The sequence below is a fragment of the Triturus cristatus genome, chromosome 2_2, assembly GCF_964204655.1.
Source record: "Triturus cristatus chromosome 2_2, aTriCri1.1, whole genome shotgun sequence".
In the NCBI taxonomy this organism is placed as follows: Eukaryota; Metazoa; Chordata; class Amphibia; order Caudata; family Salamandridae; genus Triturus; species Triturus cristatus.
Window position 1 is genome coordinate 170994673 of NC_140582.1, and position 23151 is coordinate 171017823.

Below are 23151 nucleotides of genomic sequence, written 5' to 3' on the forward strand. Positions count from 1 at the left end.
TCTCAGGGTTCAGGTGAGATGGGTCCAGTCCTTGTCCTCAGCAGGGCAGAGACAAGCAGGCAGCAGGACAGCACAGCAAAGCAGAGAAGCAGTTCTTCCAGAGTAGCATTCAAGCAGAGTGGCAATGCCAAGACACCCCAGGGTAGACATGTGCTTAATAAGTTACCATAACATAACAATTCTTGCAGCACAGCAGTCTTTACTCCTGGCAGAGTTCCTCACAGGTCCATTAGTGTACTGTCTTGGTAGGGTAAGAGCCCCAGTACATATACCCAGTTGTACCTTTGGAGTGGGGATGACTTCAAAGCAGTCCTGTGTAGTGCACATGTCCCCCTTTCTTCCCAGCCCTGGCTCCAGACTATCAGTAATGGGTGATCAGCCCAATGTGTGGGAAACAGGGCACTGCCTATTCAGATGTAATTGTCAGCTCCCCTTCTCTGTTCCTGCCCAGGAAGAGTTATCAAAATGCAGATGAGTTCTCTGTCACATGAGTTTGTGACTGGATAGAGGGAGTGCATAAAACATAGCTGTCACCCACCTCAGACGTGTATTGGAGAAAGGCGGCAAGGCACACAGAGCAGTAAGACCAGAGAAATGCCCTCTTTCTAAAAGTAGCATTTCTAAAGTATTATTGTTAAATTCCACTTTACCATTAAAGACTGTTCATCACTACCATTCTAAAGATATGAAACATAATGCAGCTACTCCTTTCTAATCAATATTTACAGCTTAAAAGTGTATTAAGGAATTCTGAATGCTAGCCTATGAGAAGGGTAGGTCCCACCGTAGTGAAAAACGAATTTAGCTGTTTGTCACTACCAGCAAATGTAAAACTTAAACTTACATGTCCTAACTTTTAGTTGCACAGCATCCTGCTCTTAGGGCCACCTATAGTCTACTTTAGATGCAACCTATGTGTAATAAAAGGGAGTTTAAGGCTTAGCAAGTGGTTTAAATGACAAGTTGAAGTGGCATTAAACTGCATATACATGCTTGGCAATGGCAGGCATGAGGAAGGTTTGAATGGCTACTTGTGTGTGTGGCACAAACAGTACTGCAGTCCCTCTAGTACCATTTAGATTGCCGGCTTTGGTCATATGGTATACCACGTTACAAGGTACTTAAAAATAAACTAAATATGCCAATCAGGTATATACCAATGTCCCCATATTTAGGGGAGACGTACATGGCATTTAGCACTGGTCAGCAGCATTAAGTGCTCAGAGTCCTAGGGACAACAAAAAGATACAGCAAAACGAGGAGGGAAGCAGGCAGAATGTTTGGGGGAAGACTACCCTAAGGACGGCAGGTCTCGCAAGGAGATTTAAATATAGATTATGAAGTTTAAGACATGAATACCTTGAAACATGACATATCGAGTTACTCGTCACTAAATCCACCTGTCATATACCAAACAGTCTACAACATTTATTGGTATAATAATTCTATGGTACACAAAAATCTTTTTCGGTATATTCAATGACCACTGGTTTGTATTCCCAGACTCTTTCAAATACCTGTGAAATGAAAAGTACTTTAAATTGCTGGCAGTTCCTTCAATGTAGCCTCTCCCAAAAAGAGTTAATATCAGCTTTGGCCCCTGGTGCATTTACTACCGAGACATTAAGTTTGCAACAGCTTTGACCTCCCATCAGAAACATGACGGATGTCCTCTACGCTGAAATACAAGTGCATTATATCCTATGATACTTGTATTAAGGTGGACACAATATCCTTCCCATTTGTAAAGGGGGGCCCCTCTGTCAAACTTTAAATGAGGCCCTAAGTCTTTGTGACCACTTGGTGTACTACTATTTGCTTGAGAAGACTCTGTATTTCGATGCCCAAACCACAAGGTACTTTAACAGTGAAATGAACTTAGTCCTGTACCCTGCCCACATTCCATCATGGTCGGCCTTGTTGGACCTGGCCCTTTTTGCAGGTTTATCCCCACGCTATTTTGCATTCTCCCTTCTATTTCTTCTGACCTGTTTTTGTTGGCTTTAGGACTCTGGGCACTTTAGCACTGCTAATCAGTGCTAAAGTGCTCATGCTCTCTTGTCTAAATTGTACTGGAAACTGGTGTATTCATGATTGGCATATTTGATTTACTAGGAAGTCCCTAGTAAAGTGCATCAGGTGTGCCCAGGGCTTGTAAATCAAATGCTACTAGTGGGCCAGCAACATTGACTGTGCCACCCACACGAGTAGCCCTGCTAACATGCCTCAGACCTGACACTGCAGTGTCTGTGTGTGCAGTTTTAAACAGCCTTCTGGGCCTGGCAAGTGCACCCACTTGCCAAGCCAAAACCTATCATTTACGGTATGAAAGGCATCCCAAAGGCAGGCCCAAGGTAGCACCGTGGCCAGGGTACAGTTTATTTAAAAGGTAGGACATGTACTGGTGTGTTTTACATGTTCTGATAATGAAATACTCCTAATTTATGTTTTCACTATTGCAAGGGCTATCTCTCCTATAGGTTTATTATTGGAGCTGCCTTGTAACCTCTTACGAGTATAAATTCCAATTGGGAAGAGATAGAAATTTGGGGTTTGGGATCTCTAAACTCACAATTTTGAAATACATCTTTTAATAAAGTTGTTTTTAAAGCTGACCGTTTGAAAATGCCACTTTTAGAAAGTAGACATTCTCTTGCTTTACCATTCTGTGCCTCTGCCTACCTGTGGAATCCACGTCTGAGGGAGGGTGACAGTTCGGCTGGTTATGCTTTCACTCCGGACATCCACACAAAGGGAGTTGAGGTGTGCCTTGCATATCCTGATGGCTAGGGTGATGGGTCTTCCTGAGCGAGAGTGGGGGAGGGGCTGTCACTGAGACCTGAATAGGGCTGTGCTTGTCTTTACACAAAGCTGTCTACACCCCCTGTAGTGTGTCTGGAGCAAGGTCGGGAAAAGGCAGGGTCTTGTGTACTACAAAGACTTTACTTTGAAGTTTGCCTACTTCAAAGGCAGAAACTGGTATTAGTACTGGAGCTGTGACACCCTAACTTCAGAACACTTCTGGACTAAGAGGACATTTTTCCAGGAAGGAGAGCTGGATGCTGTTGGAGGGACTGACTCTCTGCTTAATGCTTTGTTGTGCTAGCCTGCTGCTTGCTGCTTCTGTCATGGGAGTGAAAGGACTGGACTTTGCTTTCTACATGCTGCTTTCCAAGGTTATCCAAGGGCTTGTGAGTGCCTGCCTCCTGTTAAAAAGTCTCAAGGCCATCAAAGACTATACCCACCAGTGCCTGGGCTCTTCTGCTGAGAACCCTGACTTGCCAAGTGGTGCCAAAACAATCTCCTGGGCCATTAGAGGTTGAAACTGGTAACCTGAGAAGAAAATCCAAACCTCGGCCCTCAGCGCCCATTTTCCCGTGATGCAGCATGCATTCTGATTGAAAAATCAATGCATTGCCATTGTGTGGCTGAAGATTCAATGCAACCCCTGACATGCGGATGAAAGATCACCACAGCCCGGGTCCAGAGCACCGTGTAACCAATGTCTGTGGAACCCGCTCTAACATTGATGCAGGCCCGCTGTGTGGCTGAAGATTCGATACACCACCTGCTTTCCCGCTGTGAAATCGATGTAGTGCCTACTCCACTGCTGCTTCATTAACACAGCCTGTCTGGATTTTCAAACGCATCATCCCTGAGAACCAAGTTCTCCATCAACAATGCCCAGCTGTAAGGAACTGAGGTCATGTGTCCAGAGCTCAATGCATCACCTCCTCTCACAGTCAGGAACTGATAGATGACCGCTCCTGGCAGTAAGGATCCAACACATTGATTTGCTTTTCTGGTGACTCACCTGACTGCAACTGTTTTTGTTTTAGATTTTGTTGTATCCCAGGTACTTGGTGCTAAAAATAATGAATCCATAGTTTCCTATGGATTGAACAATTTTGAACCTTTGCCTCTGAGATAAGCCTGAATGCTTGGGCCAAGCTACCAAGAGAGTGAGCAGAGATTATTTTAGCTGTGTAATCCCATTACCCTGACTAGAGTCCCTACTTGGACAGAGTGCAAACCACTGCCAACTAGAGACCCCATTTCTAACAGGCCTAAACTTGTAACTTGGACTCAGTCTACAGTGACCAGATAACCATGGTTGGCATTTTTTGCTTCTTAGTGCATGATTTTTACAAAACATTTAAAAATTGCACCTCTAGTTTCACTAATTGGATGTATGTCATTTTGGTCTCAAATAATTTATTATTTTCTTAATTGGTGTGAGATTTTTCTTGTGTTGTATTTTCAATTGATCACTGTTTGAAGTGCTGCACAAATACTGAACATATTGCCTCTAAGTTAAGCCTGAGTGTTTTTGTTCCAAGCTACCAGATGGTTAAGCACAAGTTAATTTGAGGTCTGCTTGTGTTTCACCCTGACAAGAATTGTGGTTGCTGCTTGAGTAGGGATTCAGAACCCTCAACCGGTAACACAGTTTTCTACAACTACTTTTTTGGTACTGAATAAATATTTTTCAAATTGTCTTAAATGTACTGACTTTTGGGGCTATCCCTGACAAACAAGTGTTATTATTATTATTATAGTCACCCATACCAAATAATAAACCATTTTCTTACAGTGATCCCCATGTAAATCAGAACTGTCCATCCCAAGAGACGTTCCCTCTCAAGGCAAGACAGCTTGGCAATATTCTAGGGTTCTGTAATGGAGAGGCACTTTTACCAAGTGGTACCATGACCAAGTTGAAGCAATTAGTCCTTTACTTATTATGGCCCATTCACTTCCCTTACAAAAGCAAAGGTGATGGTGTACAATTCAAATAAGCGCACAGAATAATTAATATCTCGGTGCAAACAGATCTTTACTATTGGATCAGAAATCAGTCATGCAGGAAAACACCACACCTATCTCTTTCCCCTTATAGATTCCTGAAGGTCAGACCCCTGAGCTTTATTGGGGATAAATGAGTGCAAAAATGCACATGTGGAATTTAAGGAGGGGAATACTATTTCTGTATGGTATATCTGAATCCAAGTAAAAAACTCAGAATAAGAGGTATCCCACTGCACCCAGAAAATACTGCACTCCACGGTATTGGTATTTTTAAGGTGCCATAAATACTTTTCCTTTTTCTAGGCATTTATAATTGACATCTAGGACCTCTAAACATTCAGGTGGTCATGCTGAAGTTCTCCAACTCATGAATGTTCTAATAAAGAAGCCATAACAAATATAGATAATTAAAATTACTTGAAAAGCTGTTGTGTCAGTGTTACCTTTAAAATCACTTGACTTTCAAAATTCTTGGGGCCTGACATAGCATAGTTTTGCATCACTCTTGTGTCATGCAAGATGGCACAGGGCCATTTAAAACCTAGTTTCAGATTTACCAAGGCACTCAAGGCCACAAGAATAATTGTTTCTGAAGATTGTTTCTTTTTTGCATGAATGGGCCCCTTCCTATACAAAAACAATCCTGCCTACAATGCAGGCACTCTTTCACCATGGCACAAGGGTGCCTGCATTGGCGCAAGGCAGCACATTACGAGACAGCACAGGCAGAGAGCAGGAATTTGCCACATTTTGATAGATATGGAGCATTCCTTCTCTTTCCCTTTCACACAGAACAGCAAGTTGTTTGCCTGCATTGTGTTGCGTGAAAGTATGATAAATCTGCCCATCTGTTTTTAGAATCTATAATGTCCTATGAAAAATAAGGTACCGTAATGTGTAATAGACTCAGACAGCCAATTGACAACCACGTTTATCTTGCAGAGCAATAGGGATGGGTGGGTCTAGGAAATTGAAAATAAACTGGGACCGTTAATAAGCTGTATCGAAATGTTAATTTTGCCACATAATTTGCATAATTTGGGGATTTTTACATTATGCTAGTTATGCAAAATTGTTGAAATTATGCCATTATGCCTCATCATGTATTTATGTGGCATTAGTGGTGAAGATTTACTGCAAGTGGCGCAATTCACTGTAAAAATTGCCTGTGAATTCACGGGTACAACAAACACAAGCAGCTGTTGTTTGCACTGCTTTTGTTTAAATGCGGCCCTCGTGCCAATAATTGGGCTAGAATATAGAGCAAAATGACAGATTTCCATTTTGGGTAATTATGCAAAAGAAAATTGTGCACATCCATATATATAAGATCTGGAATCAATAAAATCCTACTATACCATCTCTTTGTCATGTGAGCGAAATATTTCTCAAAGAAAGGGATATACCATTTTGTGGGGAACTTTGGGGATCAGTAGACTCCTGACCCTATAAATGTAGGTTGCAGAAATGCTCTCCATTTGCTTCTCTGACAGAGGTTGTTCCAGCAGGCTTTCTTAGACCAAGCTGAGTGACTTCATGTGATTTTGTTCCTTTATGGCCCGAGTACATTATTTATAATAAGTCTCTTTCCACTCATTGCACGTGTGCTCTGTTGTTTAGCTCAATTTCCTTCTAAGATGTGAGCAGAATAAACATTTTCACTGTCCTCTCTCTTACATGGAAATTTCCAATTTGGCCTTTCCTTGTTATGTGCAGATCAGATCTGGTAGTCACTGTGCCAGCAGCACTGGAAGCTGATTTTAGTAGGCAATATATTCAAACAGATTGCAACTGCTTCACTCCATTTTCCTCTGTGCCACAACGAATGGTATTCAAATACACTAATTATAACTGCACACATGCCTAGGTTAATTGCTGCACAGTCTCATAATATATTGTCTTAGTGTTTTCTATATTTGAAAAAAAAGTGCAGCATGTTTTCCTAGCAGAATACAAATAGCACACTTTTAAAAGCATTTCTGGCGATTATATCTCAGTTGAATTTGGGGCCAAAATCCAGAACCAGTTTACTTGTTTACATAGCAGAATCCTCCTCCGTTCCTAATGCTTGAGGACATTATCTATCTATCTATCTATCTATCTATCTATCTATCTATCTATCTATCTATCTATCTATCTATCTATCTATCTATCTATCTATCTATCTATCTATCTATCTATCTATCTATCTATCTATCTATCTATCTATCTATCTATCTATCTATCTATCTATCTATCTATCTATCTATCTATCTGTCTGTCTGTCTGTCTGTCTGTCTGTCTGTCTGTCTGTCTGGCTATCTATCTATCTATCGATATATATCTATCTATTCAAAGCACTGTGGAAGGAGTATACACTTAAATACTTTTAGATGTCATTATTTTTCAAAGTAAAAGTTCATTTTTCATTTTTCCAGTGTTTTTTTATTGAGCTTTAGAAGAAGTTAATACATGAGTGCCATGCAAGGCAGCAGAATATTATAGAGCGATGCTGCAAAATGACAACTATAGTGTTTATATTGCTTTGGAAGTGAATAAGGGCCATGCACACTCACTTGTGTGCTACAAGGCCACTATTGGGAAAACCAAAGATGTAATATGTATAGAATGCAGACGAAAGCAGAAATAGTATTTATACTTCTCTCATGGTATCTCCGTACACCATGCATGCCATGCTGGATCAAAACACAATGCCCAAAAGGGTGCAACTGTAGAAAACTACTGGTCGAACAAAACAAGCATTTATGGCCTGTGTGTGTAGCCCATTTCGGGGTATGCACATCTCGTATGTATGTATGTGTTTGGGAGGGGCCAGAGCAGGTGCTTGTCCTATTAGGTCGCAGCCCTTGCTCTACTTTGTTACTCCTGTGCAGAATGCAAGAGTCTCATTCAGTAGCCCCAGCGGCAGGTAGGCGGGGCCGCTGGTATCCTCATGGTGTTTCTCAAATCAACCATTCAAAACCCATAGAATTGTATGGCTCTCAATATTGGTGGAAACACCCTTAACTGATTTTCATATAATGCATAAAGAGAAATCTGCAGCTCATACCTCTCTGATTTAGAGAAACATTAAAAGTGTGATCTAGCATTTTATGGGCCCACTTTCTTACCATTGGTCCTTTGAAGGACATTTTATTTTCCACCTGAGAGGTGATGGGAGTTAGCATTGCATCAATCAATTTAGGTTAACAGTGTAACCCATTTGGCTCCATAATAAAAACCAGGAATCACTAACTATGGTTAAGAAGGTTTATTACAAATTAAGAATCAAGTTAAGATACATGACTCTTACTTAACACCATGCTATAAAGGTACAGAATAACAACGGTAATTTAGGACTAACCTCCTAAAGAAATTTAGGTGGACTAAAATCAAGCAGACAAGGAGTGCAGCCACATCAATGCAAAAGATTGCCAATAGAATTTGATGCTCACATGAGAGTCCTGGATTTTTTCACCTATATATGGGTAAATCTAAATCACCTAAAGTAAAGTCCAAGGTAAAAAATGGCTCTACAGTCTAAAGGATTAAATACATCAGGAAATTCCATTAAGGAAAATAGAAATGGGCAGGGATATAGTAGGAAGGTGTCAGCATTTCAGAAGCTCGAGTCTTATTGGGTCAGTGAAGTAAGTGTTAGCCTAAGCTACACTCAGCAAATAATCAAGGGAAGCATAGAGGTCCAAACCTCTCAAAGTCCATGGAAAAGTTCTGAAAGTGTTCTGGGGAAAGTCTGAAGGGATCTGCTCTCCAACGGTGTGAACAGGAGTCCTGGACACATTTTGCAGGTATTCTCTCTAGGTTTACTGCCTGGAGTATATTTTCTCTTCTGTAAAGAAACTTTGCTTTTCTTTCTCTGACCTTATATTTAACCTTGAATGGATTTGGCCATCTAGAACCTGTAGCCTAGCCTATGTGTGCTGCTCCAGTGTGAATCAAAAGCATTGTTATGCTGGAGTAAGAATGAAAAGGGAGACCTTGTGCAGACAGTTGCTGAGCATGAAGACCCATGTCTAAGGGAAAGTAGTCTTAAGTATTTTCACCTTGCTGAAATACTGAGTGACATATTATGACCCTGTTTGTGTTGCTCTTGCACCATTGAATTTAGTACAAGAGCAACGCAAACCTTAAGGCATGTTTTTGAAGCCACACATAGCCATTTTAAGCGGATTTGAATGGCTTAAAAAATCTGAAGTAATACAACACAGCGCAAATTACTGTGTTGGATTACTCGGCACAGGGAAAGTGTTCCCATACAACTACCAATGTTTTTGAGGCATTTTCCAGATCTACCAAACCTTGTAAACCTGGGAATGCGCCAAACAGGTCCGCCTCGCCAGGAGAGGCACAAAGAGGAGAAATATCTTTATTTCTTCTTGTTACATTTTCTTTCTATGTGTTCTGCATTCTGTCGAGCCATGCAGACTACCTTCCCTGTGATTGTGGCCAATCGGATTGAGTCACAATTTACGACCTACATAATGAACATTAATCGGGTAGGTCAGATTGTAATCCAGTCTGATTCTGAATTTGTGTAACTTACCTTTTAGTATACAGGTCTGTTCACGAAATTCCATGCTGGTCACAAAAATACACATTGAGGCCAGCTTTTGCAACTCCTATCATGGCACATATGGCCACGATTCTGATAAAGTGATTATTTATTCAATGATCAAAGATCTAAAGAGTATGAGCTAAATTATAAGCACTGTGTATTGTTGTAGGACAACACAGTTAGGAGTAGTCGGCACTCTTTTGTAGTGTCCTCATACTAGTCATTCTCAGCTCGATACAAACAGTAGTGCCCACGTGAAAAAACAAGTACACATCAAATTCAAGGTGAAGAGAATAGCCTTCAACTAAAATATGTCGTGCTTAATTTAGAGTTTGGGGACAGGACACATTATCACAAATGCAATAGAGTGCTTTGTCTGCAGAACTCTCAGTTTGCCCACTCAATTGTGAGTTGGGCAGACTGGTGGTTTACCAATAGCAGTGCCACTGCAGTAGAGGCTATTGTAGCTATTGTAGTAAGGACATCAGACCACCCAACCTATTTAGAGAGGACAGTCTGATGTTTTTTCTTTTTTATTCATCACTAGCAGGAAAAGCAAAGTGTTTACAGACTGAAAAATAACAATAATCACTCCCACACCACAGGAAAATCTTTGCAGGTTTTAAGGGTCATAATGTTTTTTTTCAGAAGCACATTTCCACTTGTGGAGTTTGTTTCTGCAAATACAAAACAAATTAGCTTCCCCCTAAAAGATAGCCATGCAGAAAACGTTCAGTGCCTTCTGAGGATACACCTTTGTGTCAGCTCCACTGAAGCAACAGAGATAACCGTGAGGCTGGTAAAGAGCCCATAATTTGGTGGACTGTAGTGGATTGGCAGAGGTCATGTCCTTGGCCACACTGACAGAAGGCAGGCCTCCACCAGGGTTAAAATCAGGCCCTTAATTTTATACTGTATATTATCATTATAAACGCCTAACATTACTGATGCAGACATAATCGGAGATCACATTTTATCAGTTATCGGTCTATAATTATATGATTCTCCGATAAAAAGTTAAAAACCAGTACCACTTCAGATGTGGGTGTGAGTAAACGAGCGCATGGGTCGTAAATAGATTTGAATACATGGGTTTTATTACAGTAAGTGCCTGGGGGGCCAAAGTAACATTCAGTTGCTCAGATTAGTCGACCATGATTCTGCAGTAGAAAACGTGACCCCCTACTGCTTACTGAACTCTGGGAGTGGAGGTCCTAAGGTCATGCTTGACCTCAGTCGCCATGACCTAAGTGCTATTTGATTTCTGAGGCTGAGTTGCCTGTTCCCCTCTGGGTTTAGTATGTGCTCCGCTTGCCCTAGTATAGGTCCTTTACAGGTTCAAGCACTTTTTAGAATAATGGAAGCTGGGGCAAAATTCTCACCCTTCAGAAACCAGTGACAATGTTGGTGTTGGAGCTTTACAGAACCTGAACCCCAGTGTCAGCTACTCATATTTATTTTACATTTGAATTTGTAGTCAATGAATTTGTTCACCAACCAAATTTTGCAACAGGCTTTGTGAACCTCAGTATACGAAAATTAGCTTCTTAAGGCCTACTTGACACATTTAACACATTTAGCAGGAACTACCAGCATTTTAATGTGTATCCCATTAAAATGCTGGAATTAAATTGGATTTGTCAGTTTCAAAAAGAACATTTTCACTCTGTGCTTTTCCAAATGTCGGGTAAATCTATTTGGTAGTTTCTGAGAAGTGTGTGAAATGTGTCAAGTAGGTTTTAAGGAGTTGCCCGCCTATTATGCTTAATCTCGGATTTGCACTTTAGATGAGTATTATGAGCTTGGATTATTTAACCTAATGTCATGAGTTATGATGCTACCACTGGAATGCTCGTGATTTAATTATGATGAAATTATATGCTCTTCTTTTGTATGTTATGTGCTTTTTCTTCTCATGTGTTTTATTAGGGGGTGGAAGAAATTCAGCAATATATATATATTTTTTTAATTAATAAAATTGTGTATCCCAAAATCCACTTGGGAATTGACTACGGATAAATTATGTGTATGATATCTAACTAATAACTTTGCTACCTCCAATCTTTACACAGCTTGAAAGGATGAGTTACATTGATGATTTTACACACACACACTCTCTCTCTCTCTCATGAAATTATACTAAAACGCACAGGCACACGTTTATTACTATAGTGTAAAGGTCAAATCCCATGTTGCTAATAGAGGACAAAGAAATTGACACGATGAAATTAAATGCCCACAGATTACATGATCTATTGATTTTACAAAGGCTAGTCATCTCTTTTAGCACTCACAAAACCTCTTTTATGCACTTTTACCTTGACACGTATGCAGGTGTGAACAGTGCAACATGCTATTTATTTCTACTGTAAAAGGAGGGGAAGGGCATCATGAAAGACTCAAGAATGGCCCCTACACACACTCAACAGTTGCAATAAATACCATATTTCACTCTATGTTTTTATGCATGTGTCACATGCGTATATGTTGCATTAGTTTATGTTTTTCTTTCCTTTTATACAAATTTTCTTCGTTTGACAACGATGTGTGCACTTTTTCTATACATTTTCAGAATAATGTTTTCATGTTTAATTATTTAGTCCAGCAACAATGCTAATTCTTCTGCAGCCCAGTACTCCGCATTGCAAAAGGTTATCCATTCTCACCTGAATTACAAGGTTCTTTCAAAACGTGCTTGATGTTAGCAGCTCGGAGAGCACATCAATTCTCTTTTATTTTGCTTTTCTTACTAAGCTGAATAATGGCCTGTCCTCTCTGTTGCAGGTCGTGGAGACTAATTTGGTTGCAGTAGACTGTCACTGGATCATTATAAATGAGGTAACTGTCAATACTACATTGTTTTCGAGCATTAATCTTATTTTCATAAATGTAGGCCGTGTTCACATTGATCTTGACTTGTACAGCTGGAAGCAGCTGCATTGTGTAGTCAGCAGGATGGCATAAATATCCGTTTATCATTCTCTCTGCTTCTCATTCAGATGCAGATGTTTGCAAATATCAACAGAGCAGAGTTCTTTAGACTGCACGATCACCTTTGATGATTATTGTTCATTTTACAAATTACGTCCTACAGAGAACCAAAGTATGTAATGACACTGTAGATGCAAAAGTTCAGAATGTACAGTGATGGCAACACTGCTCACTAGTTCATCATTGAAGTGGTATTCTGCGAAGAATTTCAGAATATTACGCAAACGTAGGCAAACCTGACACTCAGGGGCATATGTACAATGAACTGGTGGTGTGCGGCTTAGCTCCAAAATTACTAATGTCACGCTCCGTCAGACAAAAAATGCAGGGTTGCACCGTATTTACAATGATACAGCTCACTCCTGCGTTCCCCCTAGCACTGGTGCTAAATTAATCTGCGTACCACCAACGCAGGCACCCTTACATGATAGTTGAGGGGAATGATTGTTTATGTTCTGTAATAAACAATTCAGAATGGTGATTTCTAATTCCTGTGTGTGCTGCATTGTGCAGCACACATAGAAGTTGCAAACCGTCATATTTTTAATGATTGTTCATGAGCAGGAATGGACACTATGCACAAAACAGCACACATAGAAACGGCAAAAACGAGGAGACAATCCTTTCTCCTTGTTTGGCCGTGTTAAGAACAGGGTTCTTAGGTCTCACCTGACCCAGCGCATGCGCTGGTCTGGCGAGACTTATTGAGAGGGCTCCAAAAAGTGCTACCGGCTAGCCTGGCGCTACAGTGCATGTGCGCGGGCGCGTGCGCCGCGCTTTACCGCGATTACTTTCACTTTAGCAGCCGCACAGCCGCTTTCCATAGCCAACAGGTCTCACTTTTGGGACCTTATAAGTATTTAGTTATGCAACTGTTGCATGGCTAAACACTTATAAGGTCCCAAAGGCGAGACCTATTGGCTAAGCCAATGCTTGTTTTCTCTTAATTTTGGCGCTTCCCCATATATATATATACTACCCTTGTAAATACAGGGCAGAATTAAAATCAATGGGTGTTGCAGCAGAAAAGTATTGAAGCAAGTGAAATATCACCGTCCAATGAACTAGCACCCATCCACCCAAGGGCCATAGATCAGAGAAGAAATAATACACAGACACTGGTGTCAGAAGAACTGGCTTTGCAATGCCTGTTTTTCTTGATCTGTTGCAGCTCTAACCATTACATATCCATGGTGCACATACAGGGTCTAGGGGAAATACATGCCTATGATTGACTACTACACAAATCTCAGTCCATACACTTTAGTGCATCCACCTTGTAGTTGGTCCATTACTCTAAAAAATTGAAAATTACATTCATAGTAATTTCATAACTTAAAAACTCAGAAACAATAAGACAGCCCACTGTTCTTTGCGGTGCAATTTACCTATTAAGTATGAATCATAATTTGGGTTTGGCTATAGCAATTCATAGAAAATGCACATCTGAAAAGAATAAAAAACATCGATCATTGCATGCAATTCATACATTAATGCATCTAAACGATAAGGCATTTATGTTTACGTGTGACCAACAAAAGCATATTATAATGCTGGCGAAGAAAAAGAATCCAGTCTTGGAAGGTGGTTATTTATGAGCTCGGTGTTTTAATCCAAATTTTATCAAAACACTTTGATTGAAGGGAGTGTTGAATGCATCCGTCAGACCTCCTCTTAATGGCACACTTCATGAAACGGAACTGCACTCAAGTGCACTTAAGTCACATGGATATTTTAGTCTTTATACCACTCCCAAAAAGGCGAGTGGTATTTAATATCTTACATTCATAATATTGGATCTACCTATCTGCCATGCTGAATGCAAAGGATAAGGTTTTTTAAACAGACTTTTCTAACCAAAATTAATAATACTACACAATTGTGTGACACAGAATCAATCACCTGATCTGGTCTTACATTGTGACATGGGTGAAATTCTTCTTAGTATTATTCAAGCTTAGGTGCTTTTCAAAAAGAATATGAGCAAATATGCTGCTTTACTGAAAAACACAGACAAAAGTCCTTAGATAGCTGGATCACTGCAGGCCTCCTTCTTGTGAACAGGTACCAATATTGAGCCAAACTCAGGGGTCTATTAGGATGGTGGGTGGATCTCCACTGCCGGCCCGGGGGTGGAAATCCGCCCACCATATGTCCCTGGCTCACCCCTGCCATATTAGTATGGTGGTGGGCACCGTGGCAGACGGGAAGACCGTCCACCGCTTTTCCGCCGGTCGAAATATCGACCGGGCGGAAAAGGTACTCAATATGGTGGCGGTGTCTGCAAGACACCGCCATCCATATTATTATGGGGCATTTCTCATGCCTTTCCATGGCAGAGGCTCTGCCATGGAAAGGCATGCAGTAAATGCTATAGGGCCCATTTTGGGCCCCCAGGGGTTTGTGGGGGTGGAGGGCTGCACTTGGGGGGGACCTATGGTACCCCCCAGCATTGGCCTGGAAAAGGTGGCAGGCACCGTGCGGTGCCTGTCACGTTGTGCTTGCCAATGCACCACGTCCCTTCACAACATTGCTGTGAATGCGGGATGCCACCGCCATGGTGGCGGTGGCATCATAATTGATGGTGCGGGACCGCCGCACCACTGGTGGCTGGTCCCGGCACCGCTAAGATGTCCGCCCGCCATCCTAATAGACCCCTAAGATTGAGGCACACTGCTAGTCTAAAGGGCATCCATGCAAGATGAAACCAGAACAGAACCCCACCTTTGTAATGACTAATTGCAAATCTACTAGGCCAGTGGTTTGTGACTTCTATGGACCCCTACTTATTCATTACATGAATCCAGGGACGACCACTGAATCCTTATTGTAATCCGGTAATATATGGTTCCTAGTGTAGGCAATTTTGATTATTTAAACTGCAAAACTATACACAAAAATACAGAAAGAAATATGATATTTATTTCACAAACTAATAAACAAATTAAAACAAATCTTAATTTTAATTTTGATGGGAAGCTTGGTTTAAATGAAGCCAACAATCGTCTATAAGATATTCTGTTTTTATGCAGTTTCACTGCTCCCACAAATCTAAGGATATCAACCTAACTTTGAGCCTCGTATTTCAAATTCATTCACATTTACGAAACATTTAAAAAATGTTAATTTTTACATTTTACTTCTTTATTTACATGCTCTTTAATATTCTGTTAATATTATTTAATTTTCCAAGCAATTGCATACTCCCTGAGAAGGCATCGTGGATGCCCAGGAGTTCCCAGACCATAGGTTATGAACTGCCTTACTAGACCACTCAACTGGGCAAAGAGCCATAGAAAAATTCATTGTTCTAAATATTTTTTAATTGCCTAGACCGGGAACCCTGGATTCCATTAATGACTGGATGTCAGAGTTTCTAAGTGGGTTTGAGAGTGCCCCCATGAGTCTGTGAGTTAATCTGTGAGTGGGTGCATGAGTCACTGTGTGGGTGTGTGAGTAGGTGTCTGAGTCTCTGAGTGGGTCTATCAATTATTACAAGAATCTGAGTGGGTCTGTCAGTGAGTGAATGAGTCTGAGTTAATCTGTGAGTGGTTGCATGACTTTCTGAGTGACACTGAGACTGGGTGTATGAGTGTCTCAGTGGGTCTGTGAGGGGGTGCGTGAGTGTATGAGTATCCGATGTATTGCCGTCTTCAGCTCTGTGTTACCTCTTCTGCTTGTTTTTCTCTCCTCTGTTTTGCCTTTCCTGCTATTTTGCTGCCCTCTGTTTTGCCTTCTTCTGCTCTGGTTTGCCTTTTTTCCTCATTTTACTGTCCTCTGGTCTGCCTTTTCCTGCTTCTTTCTCTGCCCTCTGTTTTGCCTTTTCCGCTCATTTTTCAGCCGTCTGTTTTGCCCTCTTCTGCTCTTTTTTGCCTTTTCTGCTTATTTTTCTGCCCTCTGTTTTGCCTTTTCTGATAATTTTTCTGCCCTCTGTTTGACTGTTTCTGCTCATTTTCTGCCCTCTGGTTTCCATATTTCAATTGTGGAGGGGAGGCTGCACAGCCCAACTCCCCGGGTGTAATTTGGCTCCAAGAACCCCATCCCACAGGGGCCGTCATAATCCGATGGGAGAGGGGGCCCTTGCAGCCAACCTCCCAGGGCTGATTTCGGCCCCAGGGGCCCCAAACTCCGGAGCATGGCCATGTGCCCTTGTCCTACCCAGTCCAACCAATGTGCAGGATCGGGGACACATGGGAGCCTCAAGGCCTCTCGATCACAGCCGCCTCCCTGCCTCCTGCGAGAGCCAGCATTGCTAATGCACACAGGGAGCTGCTGAAAATGCATCTCCTGTGTGCAAGAACAATAGTTTCATCTTATTTATTTATTTTTTATTTATTATGAGTTTTATATAGCGCTAGCCAGACCCAAAGGTTTTGGAGCACTTTACAACATGAGACACTCGTAGGATACATTAAGCAATTAGTATATACAATGTCCCAAGACGCATCGCATCATATCGACATGGAGTGCAAAATGTCGCTCGTGAAGTGAGTCATCGCAGTAGAGTGTACAGGAAACAAATGATAGTTATTGCAGTAGAATGTACGGGGAATATATGACGCCTCGCTAAGGTAGTCGTAGAGAACCCAGCGACTCACGGAGAGGTCAACCGGTGAGGGAGGGGGCGGGAGGTAGTCATGTGGAGAGTGAGGTATAGGTCATTGATGACAATGTTTCCATGTGCTACTATGGTTTGTCATTCGGCGACTGGTTGTAGCTATCCGCTTGAGGGAGATCAGTTGAGGAGGAGGTCCTTGAGTTGCCTTTTTAATTTTATGTATGAGGGGTTAGTCCTGATGTGGACTGGAAGGGAGCTCCAAATTTTCCGCGCACTTCCTGCAAAGGATCTAGATGTGGTTTTTTGTCTGCAAGATTTTGGGGGGATAAGGAGTAGAGTGTTTGTGCTCCTTAGGGTTCTTGACTGACTGGCCTTCTGGAGTTTAGCAGTCAAGTAGGCGGGTTTCCCTGTGTGCAACACTTTGTACATGAGGCAGGCGGTTCTGAAGTTAGCACGCATTTCCACAGGAAGCCATTTTAGCTCTCTGAGCGCAGGCGAGATGTGATCAAATTTCTTTACTCCGGTGACCATTTTGGCTGCTGCGTTCAGAGTTGATCTGAGTGGAGCAAGATGGGATTTTGCTGCTCCTGTGAGGGTTGCAATCCCGTAGTCCAGTTGGAGGGATGAAGGGTTTTATTTTGTTGAGTAGTTTAAGGTTGAAGAAGGTGCTTTTTGCAGTGTTTTTGATGTGTTTGTTCATGTCTAGTTTGGGGTCCAGAGTGATTCCCAATGATTTTGCAGAATCAGCTAGGGTGAAGTTGTGGCTGAGAGCCTCAATGGCTTTTATCCATTCTGTGATTTGGGGGCTCTCCTCTTTTTGTTAGGGATGAGGAGGATTTCCGTCTTGTCCTGATTCAGTTTTAGTGGTTGTGTGAGAGCCAGCGCTGGACTTCTTGTAGAGTGGCGTTCAGTCTCTGGGTGTCATCGATGGAGGAGGTTTCCAGATATATTTGGGTGTCATCTGCATAGAGGTGGAAGGGAATGTTGTTTTTTTTAGTATGGAGGTGAGGGGCTCCATATGGATGTTTGAAAGGTGTGGAGAGAGTACTGAGCCTTGGGGGACACCCCTTCATACGGGGAGTGGGTCAGACGAGAGGTTCTTGATTTTTATACTTTGGGTGCGGTTCTGTAGGAAAGAGGTGAACCACTGTAGGACCACCTCCTCTGCTCCTGCCCTTTCTTGAAGTGCTTTGATGAGTAGTTTGTCATCAACCGTGTCGAAGGCTGCCGATAGATCCAAGAACATGAGTAGGCAGCATTGGCCCTTATCCAGATACTTGTGCATGTCGTCTATTACATTTAAAATCACTGACTCTGTGCTGAACCCTTTTCTGAACCCCCGATTGATGAGGATCAAGAAGGTTGGTGTTGTCTAGGTGTTGAGTGAGTTGGAGGAGAACATATCTTTCCAGAATTTTCGCTAGGAAAAGGAGGTTAGAGACAGGTATGAAGTTGTTCAGATCGTTTGTGTCAGAGCCAGGTTTTTTCAGTAGAGGAGTGACTTGGCCGATTTTGAGACAGTCAGGCATGACTCTGGTACTCAAGGAGCTGTTTCTAATCTTAGTCCAGTGCGGGGCTAGGCATAGTTTGAGCTTTTTGGCCAGTTGAGCAGGTAAAGGATCCATGACGTGTGTTGAGGGTTTGGTGTTGGAGATCATTTTGATGACCTCTGCTTCGGAGATGAGGTTGAAAGATTTCCATAAGTTGGGAGGGTGCCTGGGAGACATATTTTCTGACGCTGAGAGTGATTTACAGTCGTGGGGACTGCTTTGTACATCCAAGGAGAGTTCTATCTTGGAGACTTTGTCATTGAGGAAATTGGCAAAGTTGTCACACAGGTCTTTGGAGGCCATAACTTGTGTCATAGGGGCTTTGGAGGTTTGTTGCTTGATGAGGCTGAATAGTTCCTTAGGTCTGTTCTTTGCTTTGTCCAGGGTGTTGCAAAAGAAGGATTTTAATTTTTTTTATGTGTTTGTTGTATCTCCCTCTCACTCCTTTGAGTCTAGCTCGTAGGATTGTGGATGGGTTGTATTGCCACAGTCTTTCTGCTGCTCTTAGTTATCTTCTTTCAGAGTTTAAGTCTGTATTGAACCATGATCTGGAAGGAATGTTCCTGGCTCTTTTTAATTTCAGGGGGGCTATTTGGTCCATAATGGAGGTCATAGTGGTGTTGTATTGAGAGGTGAGTTCTGTTGCTGAGAGTTCATTCGTGTGAGTGGGGAGGAGGGAGCTAACCATCTCCTCCAGGTCTGCAAGAGGAATTTGACTCATGTTTCTCACCCAGCGCGGAAGGTCCCGAGTGCAGGGTTGGTCTTGAATCCTATGGTTTAGGTGGAACAGAATGATATGGTGATCCGACCAGTCCACAGGCAATGTGTGGTCGATGGAGACTGTATCTGCATGAACGATAATGGCGTCGAGGTTAGAGCCTTTGATGTGGATTTTCTCTGTGCAGTGTTGGGTGAGATTGAAGTTGCTTAGGAGATCATTTAGGGTTTTGATTAGCGCGATGTTTTCATCTTTCCAGTTTAAGTTGAGGTCGCCTATAATTATGTTGTTTGAGCCATGGAGTGAGGAATGAGTTAATAGGTCGGAGAGGTGTTCTCCGAAGGAGGAGGTGTTTATTGGCGTATGGTAGAGGAGATGACAAAGTAGTGATTTGTTGATTTGGGGAGGAGTAGCTTCCTGGAAGAACAGTTGGTAGAGAGACAAGAGGGGGAAAGGAGGTAGCCTTTTGGTATTGGGCCATTCAGGAGGAGGTGGATGGGGATTTCACTTTACCCGATGAGCAGTGGGGAGGGCTCATGGGTATGCAGTGTGAGGACCTATGGATAAGATCGTTCACTCTCCTGTATAAAGTGGTTAAGCCAGCTTGGCTGAGGCGGAATCATCTGTTCTCTGTCCATCGAGCCTATCTATCCCCCCAAAGGCTAGCTAAATTTCAGACCGGAAAATGTTGTAATAAGTGCAATCTCCTTGCAGCCTCCGACGTTCACATGTTTATGGACTGTCCATTTATCAACATCTTTTGGGAGGAAGTAAAGACTACTTTGGACTCCATTCTTAAGACATCCATATCTGTTACATTGCCGTTAATTATATTTGGGGTGGATGATAATATCACGGGGCAGGCAAAGTGCTTTTTGTTTTACGCAATTCTGCTGGCCAGACGGCAGATTTGCAAATATTGGGTTGACCAGAAGGCACCATCACACGCAGGCTGGCTATTGTCCCTATATGATACATCTAAGGTGGACTTGGCCAGATCATGTCGCCAACGTAACCTCTCCTTTTGGAACTTGCTGGTTCAGTGGAAATAGAAAAGCTCTGCAGACCTTCCGGGGTTTTTTTTTTCCCCCGGGTCCGATGATTATGCCATCAACTCCATGTTCCCTGGTGGTTCCTTCCGAAAGGCTTTGTTAAGTCTAGATGGAGTAGTGAGGGGACTGGTATGCCCTGTCACTTTTTTTCTTTCCTCCCATTACAATATCCTGGAGAACGTCTTTCGCCAGTCTATATTTTCCTGGTGTCCGGGTCTGGGAGAGAATTATACCTAGTTACAGACGACATCCAAGGTGATCGGCGTTTCTTTTAGGGATTGTGGGGCAGGCAAATGAGGAAAAAAAAAAAAAAGTAGTGATTTGTTGTCACTCATCTTAATGGCTGTTGTTCTAAAGAGTTATATTTGAGGTCGTCGGTTTCCGTTACGGAGATGCTGTTCTTATGTATGATTGCTATGCCCCCTCCTCTCTGATTTGTTCTGTCTTTGTGTAAGATAGCAAAGCCCGGGGGCACAAGCATGTCCATAATTGGGGGAGATAACTCGTTTAGCCAAGTTTTGGTGATGAACGTGATGCCAATGTCATGTGTAAGGATGGTCTCTGCCAATTCGGTTGCATGTTTGGAGGCCGACCTGCAGTTAATGAGCATGCAGTTGGTGCTGGATCTCTCTTTGTTGGGATTCTTCGTTAAAGGAGCCCTAGGGAAATTAGTGAGGAGGGCTGGGGGCCTTGAGGGTCTGGTGGGGATGGCAGTCTCTTCCATACCAGTGATCACCTGAATCTTGGAGCTAGAGACGACAGCAGTGGTTGTGTCAAATGTGGAGGCAAGATCAATTGCTTCCTTTGTGGACATGGAGGCTCTTGTTCTTTTGGGTCTCTGAGCCTGGTTTGGGAGGGGGGTTGTATTCCAGCTGCGCCGTTGGGACTCGTAATGCCTTGAGTGATTAATGTTGGTGGATGGGGGTGGCGGATGTGGATGTTGGGCGGGCTTTCTGAGTGTGGTGAGGTTCCATAATATTTTGGAGAGGCCCAGAATTGCTGTGTCTAGCTGGCTTTCCAGCAGGGCCAGTTGCTGGTCCGTCTTCAAGTAGGGAAGGGAAGAAACGTCTCGGGCGGTTGTTGCTGCACTTTTGTTTCTATGTTTATGAGACTGAGTCAAGTTGGGGAATGTGATTGAGCTAGGCAGTTGGATCTTGGGCGGCTTTGCGTGAGTGGTGCCAGTAGATGAGGGTGTCAAGTAAGGGTGTGGGCTGGGCTCTCTGAGTTGGCATTTGGTGTTGGAGTTGCCCCAATTATCTCTAAGGAGAGTCCTGGATATTGAGGGTGGGAGGTCAAGGCGGGGTGCCCGCTGCCATCTCTTGTGTGGCAGTGGAGGGAGAGAGATAGGCGTCAAGGGTAGTGCCTTGTGATCGCAGGTTGTTAGTAGAGAGTGGGGAATTAAGGAAGACGGGGGTGGGTGTTGGCCAGGCGGTTGGAGGGCCTCATCAGAGTTGGGTTTCCATTAGGATTGGGGGGTGGGAGAGAATTAGGCACTGTCGGGGAGGGGTAGACAGAGTGGGGGATGATGTTTGGAGGGAGGAGGCAGGCTTGTATGGCGGAGGTCTTGTGGGGGTGGTGGGTTATGGAAGGGGGAGGTGGGTGTTGGTTGGTATGGGATTGTAGAGCCTCATCTATGTCGGGGCTCTGATTTACTAGGGAGGGTGGGAGAGAGTTGAACCCTTTCTGGGAGGGGTGAGCAGAGTGTCGGGTGGTGTCTGGAGGGGAGATGTTGTCTTGTATGGCGGAGGTCTTGTGAGTTTCCTGTGCAATCGCATGAAGGTGCTGTCTATTAGGGAGTAAGAAGATGGATGGGTGGGTGGGAGCTATGTGAATGTGGAGGGGCAATGGGGAGTGAGGGGAAGAGGGAGTCAATAGCTTCTAGTTGTGGTTATTGGCTTGGATCAAGACTGTGCCGTTGGTGTAGATGGTTGCAGAGGTGTTGCCGCTATGTTTGGTGCGGTTTGGGAGTGTGCTTGTGAGTTTGCAGCTGTGGGTGGTGTTGGTTATTTTGGATATGTGTAGATGTGTCTTGAGGATGTTGTTCCAATTAGCAGGTCTCATGGTGTGGAAAATGAGGTCCATTTTTATCTGGCCTTTGGAAGAGCAATAGTATGTGTCCGCGATTAGGGTTTCTGGGTGTTGTCTAATCAGTCGGTATTTAAGGTTTCTTTTTGCTTTAGGGGAGAGGTTAGGGGGAAAATGATGGAGAAGGAGTTCAGGCCATGTGGTTTCATTCCTTTGGGTAGGGGGGTGGGATGAGGTGGGGGGTGTCATAGTGTCTTTAATCAATTGGTTGTTGGGGAGGCGCTTGTAGAGGGTTAAGGGTGGGATTAAGCACAGAAGTCTACCCACCATACCAGCACTAGAGCTAGAGAGAAATGATCTTACCCACCAAGACAGAACCCAGGTTGAGTGCCTTGCGGACTGTAAGAAGCTTTTAGAAAATTCTGTGTCTGACCTCAGTGGTTGACTAGGGTGTTGCTATTAGCCCTCGTGTAGGAGAGATTGGTGTTGTGAGTAGACCAGGGGCTTTTAAATAACTGTGCCCAAAGCGCCGCCAGGAATACACATGCTCCTTTCCCGTTTGGGGTAATCCCATGTAGTGACCCTATTTATGGAGCACTTCTTACTAGCCCAGAACGTTTGCTCAGCTGATAGGGAGAAGCTTCATCTCCTTCAGCAACCCTTTAAGGGAAATGTCATGAAGCAGTACCTGGAATTCCTGGTACCGTAGGAGCCGTACAGCTGAGGTGGGATCTCGAAGATAATTTCCCAGCTCCCCTACACCTCTAACCCAAGTCTAAGCTGGACTCAGAGATGAGGGGGAAAGGGGAATTGGGATAACAAACAAGAGAGACTGCCACACTGGTGTCCTCACATCTATTCGTCTGGGATGAGTGGGAATCACCTGTAACAAA

General features: G+C 43.1%; 1 protein-coding gene across 1 annotated transcript in view; it reads left to right on the forward strand.

Moving 5' to 3' along the window:
- Positions 1-23151, forward strand: part of GRID2 (glutamate ionotropic receptor delta type subunit 2) — a 2613212-nt gene that overhangs the window by 1361733 nt on the left and 1228328 nt on the right. The window contains exon 5 of the mRNA XM_085641143.1: positions 12149-12202. Within this exon, the coding sequence (XP_085497269.1) occupies positions 12149-12202 (54 nt within the window). The remainder of the gene's footprint in view (positions 1-12148; positions 12203-23151) is intronic.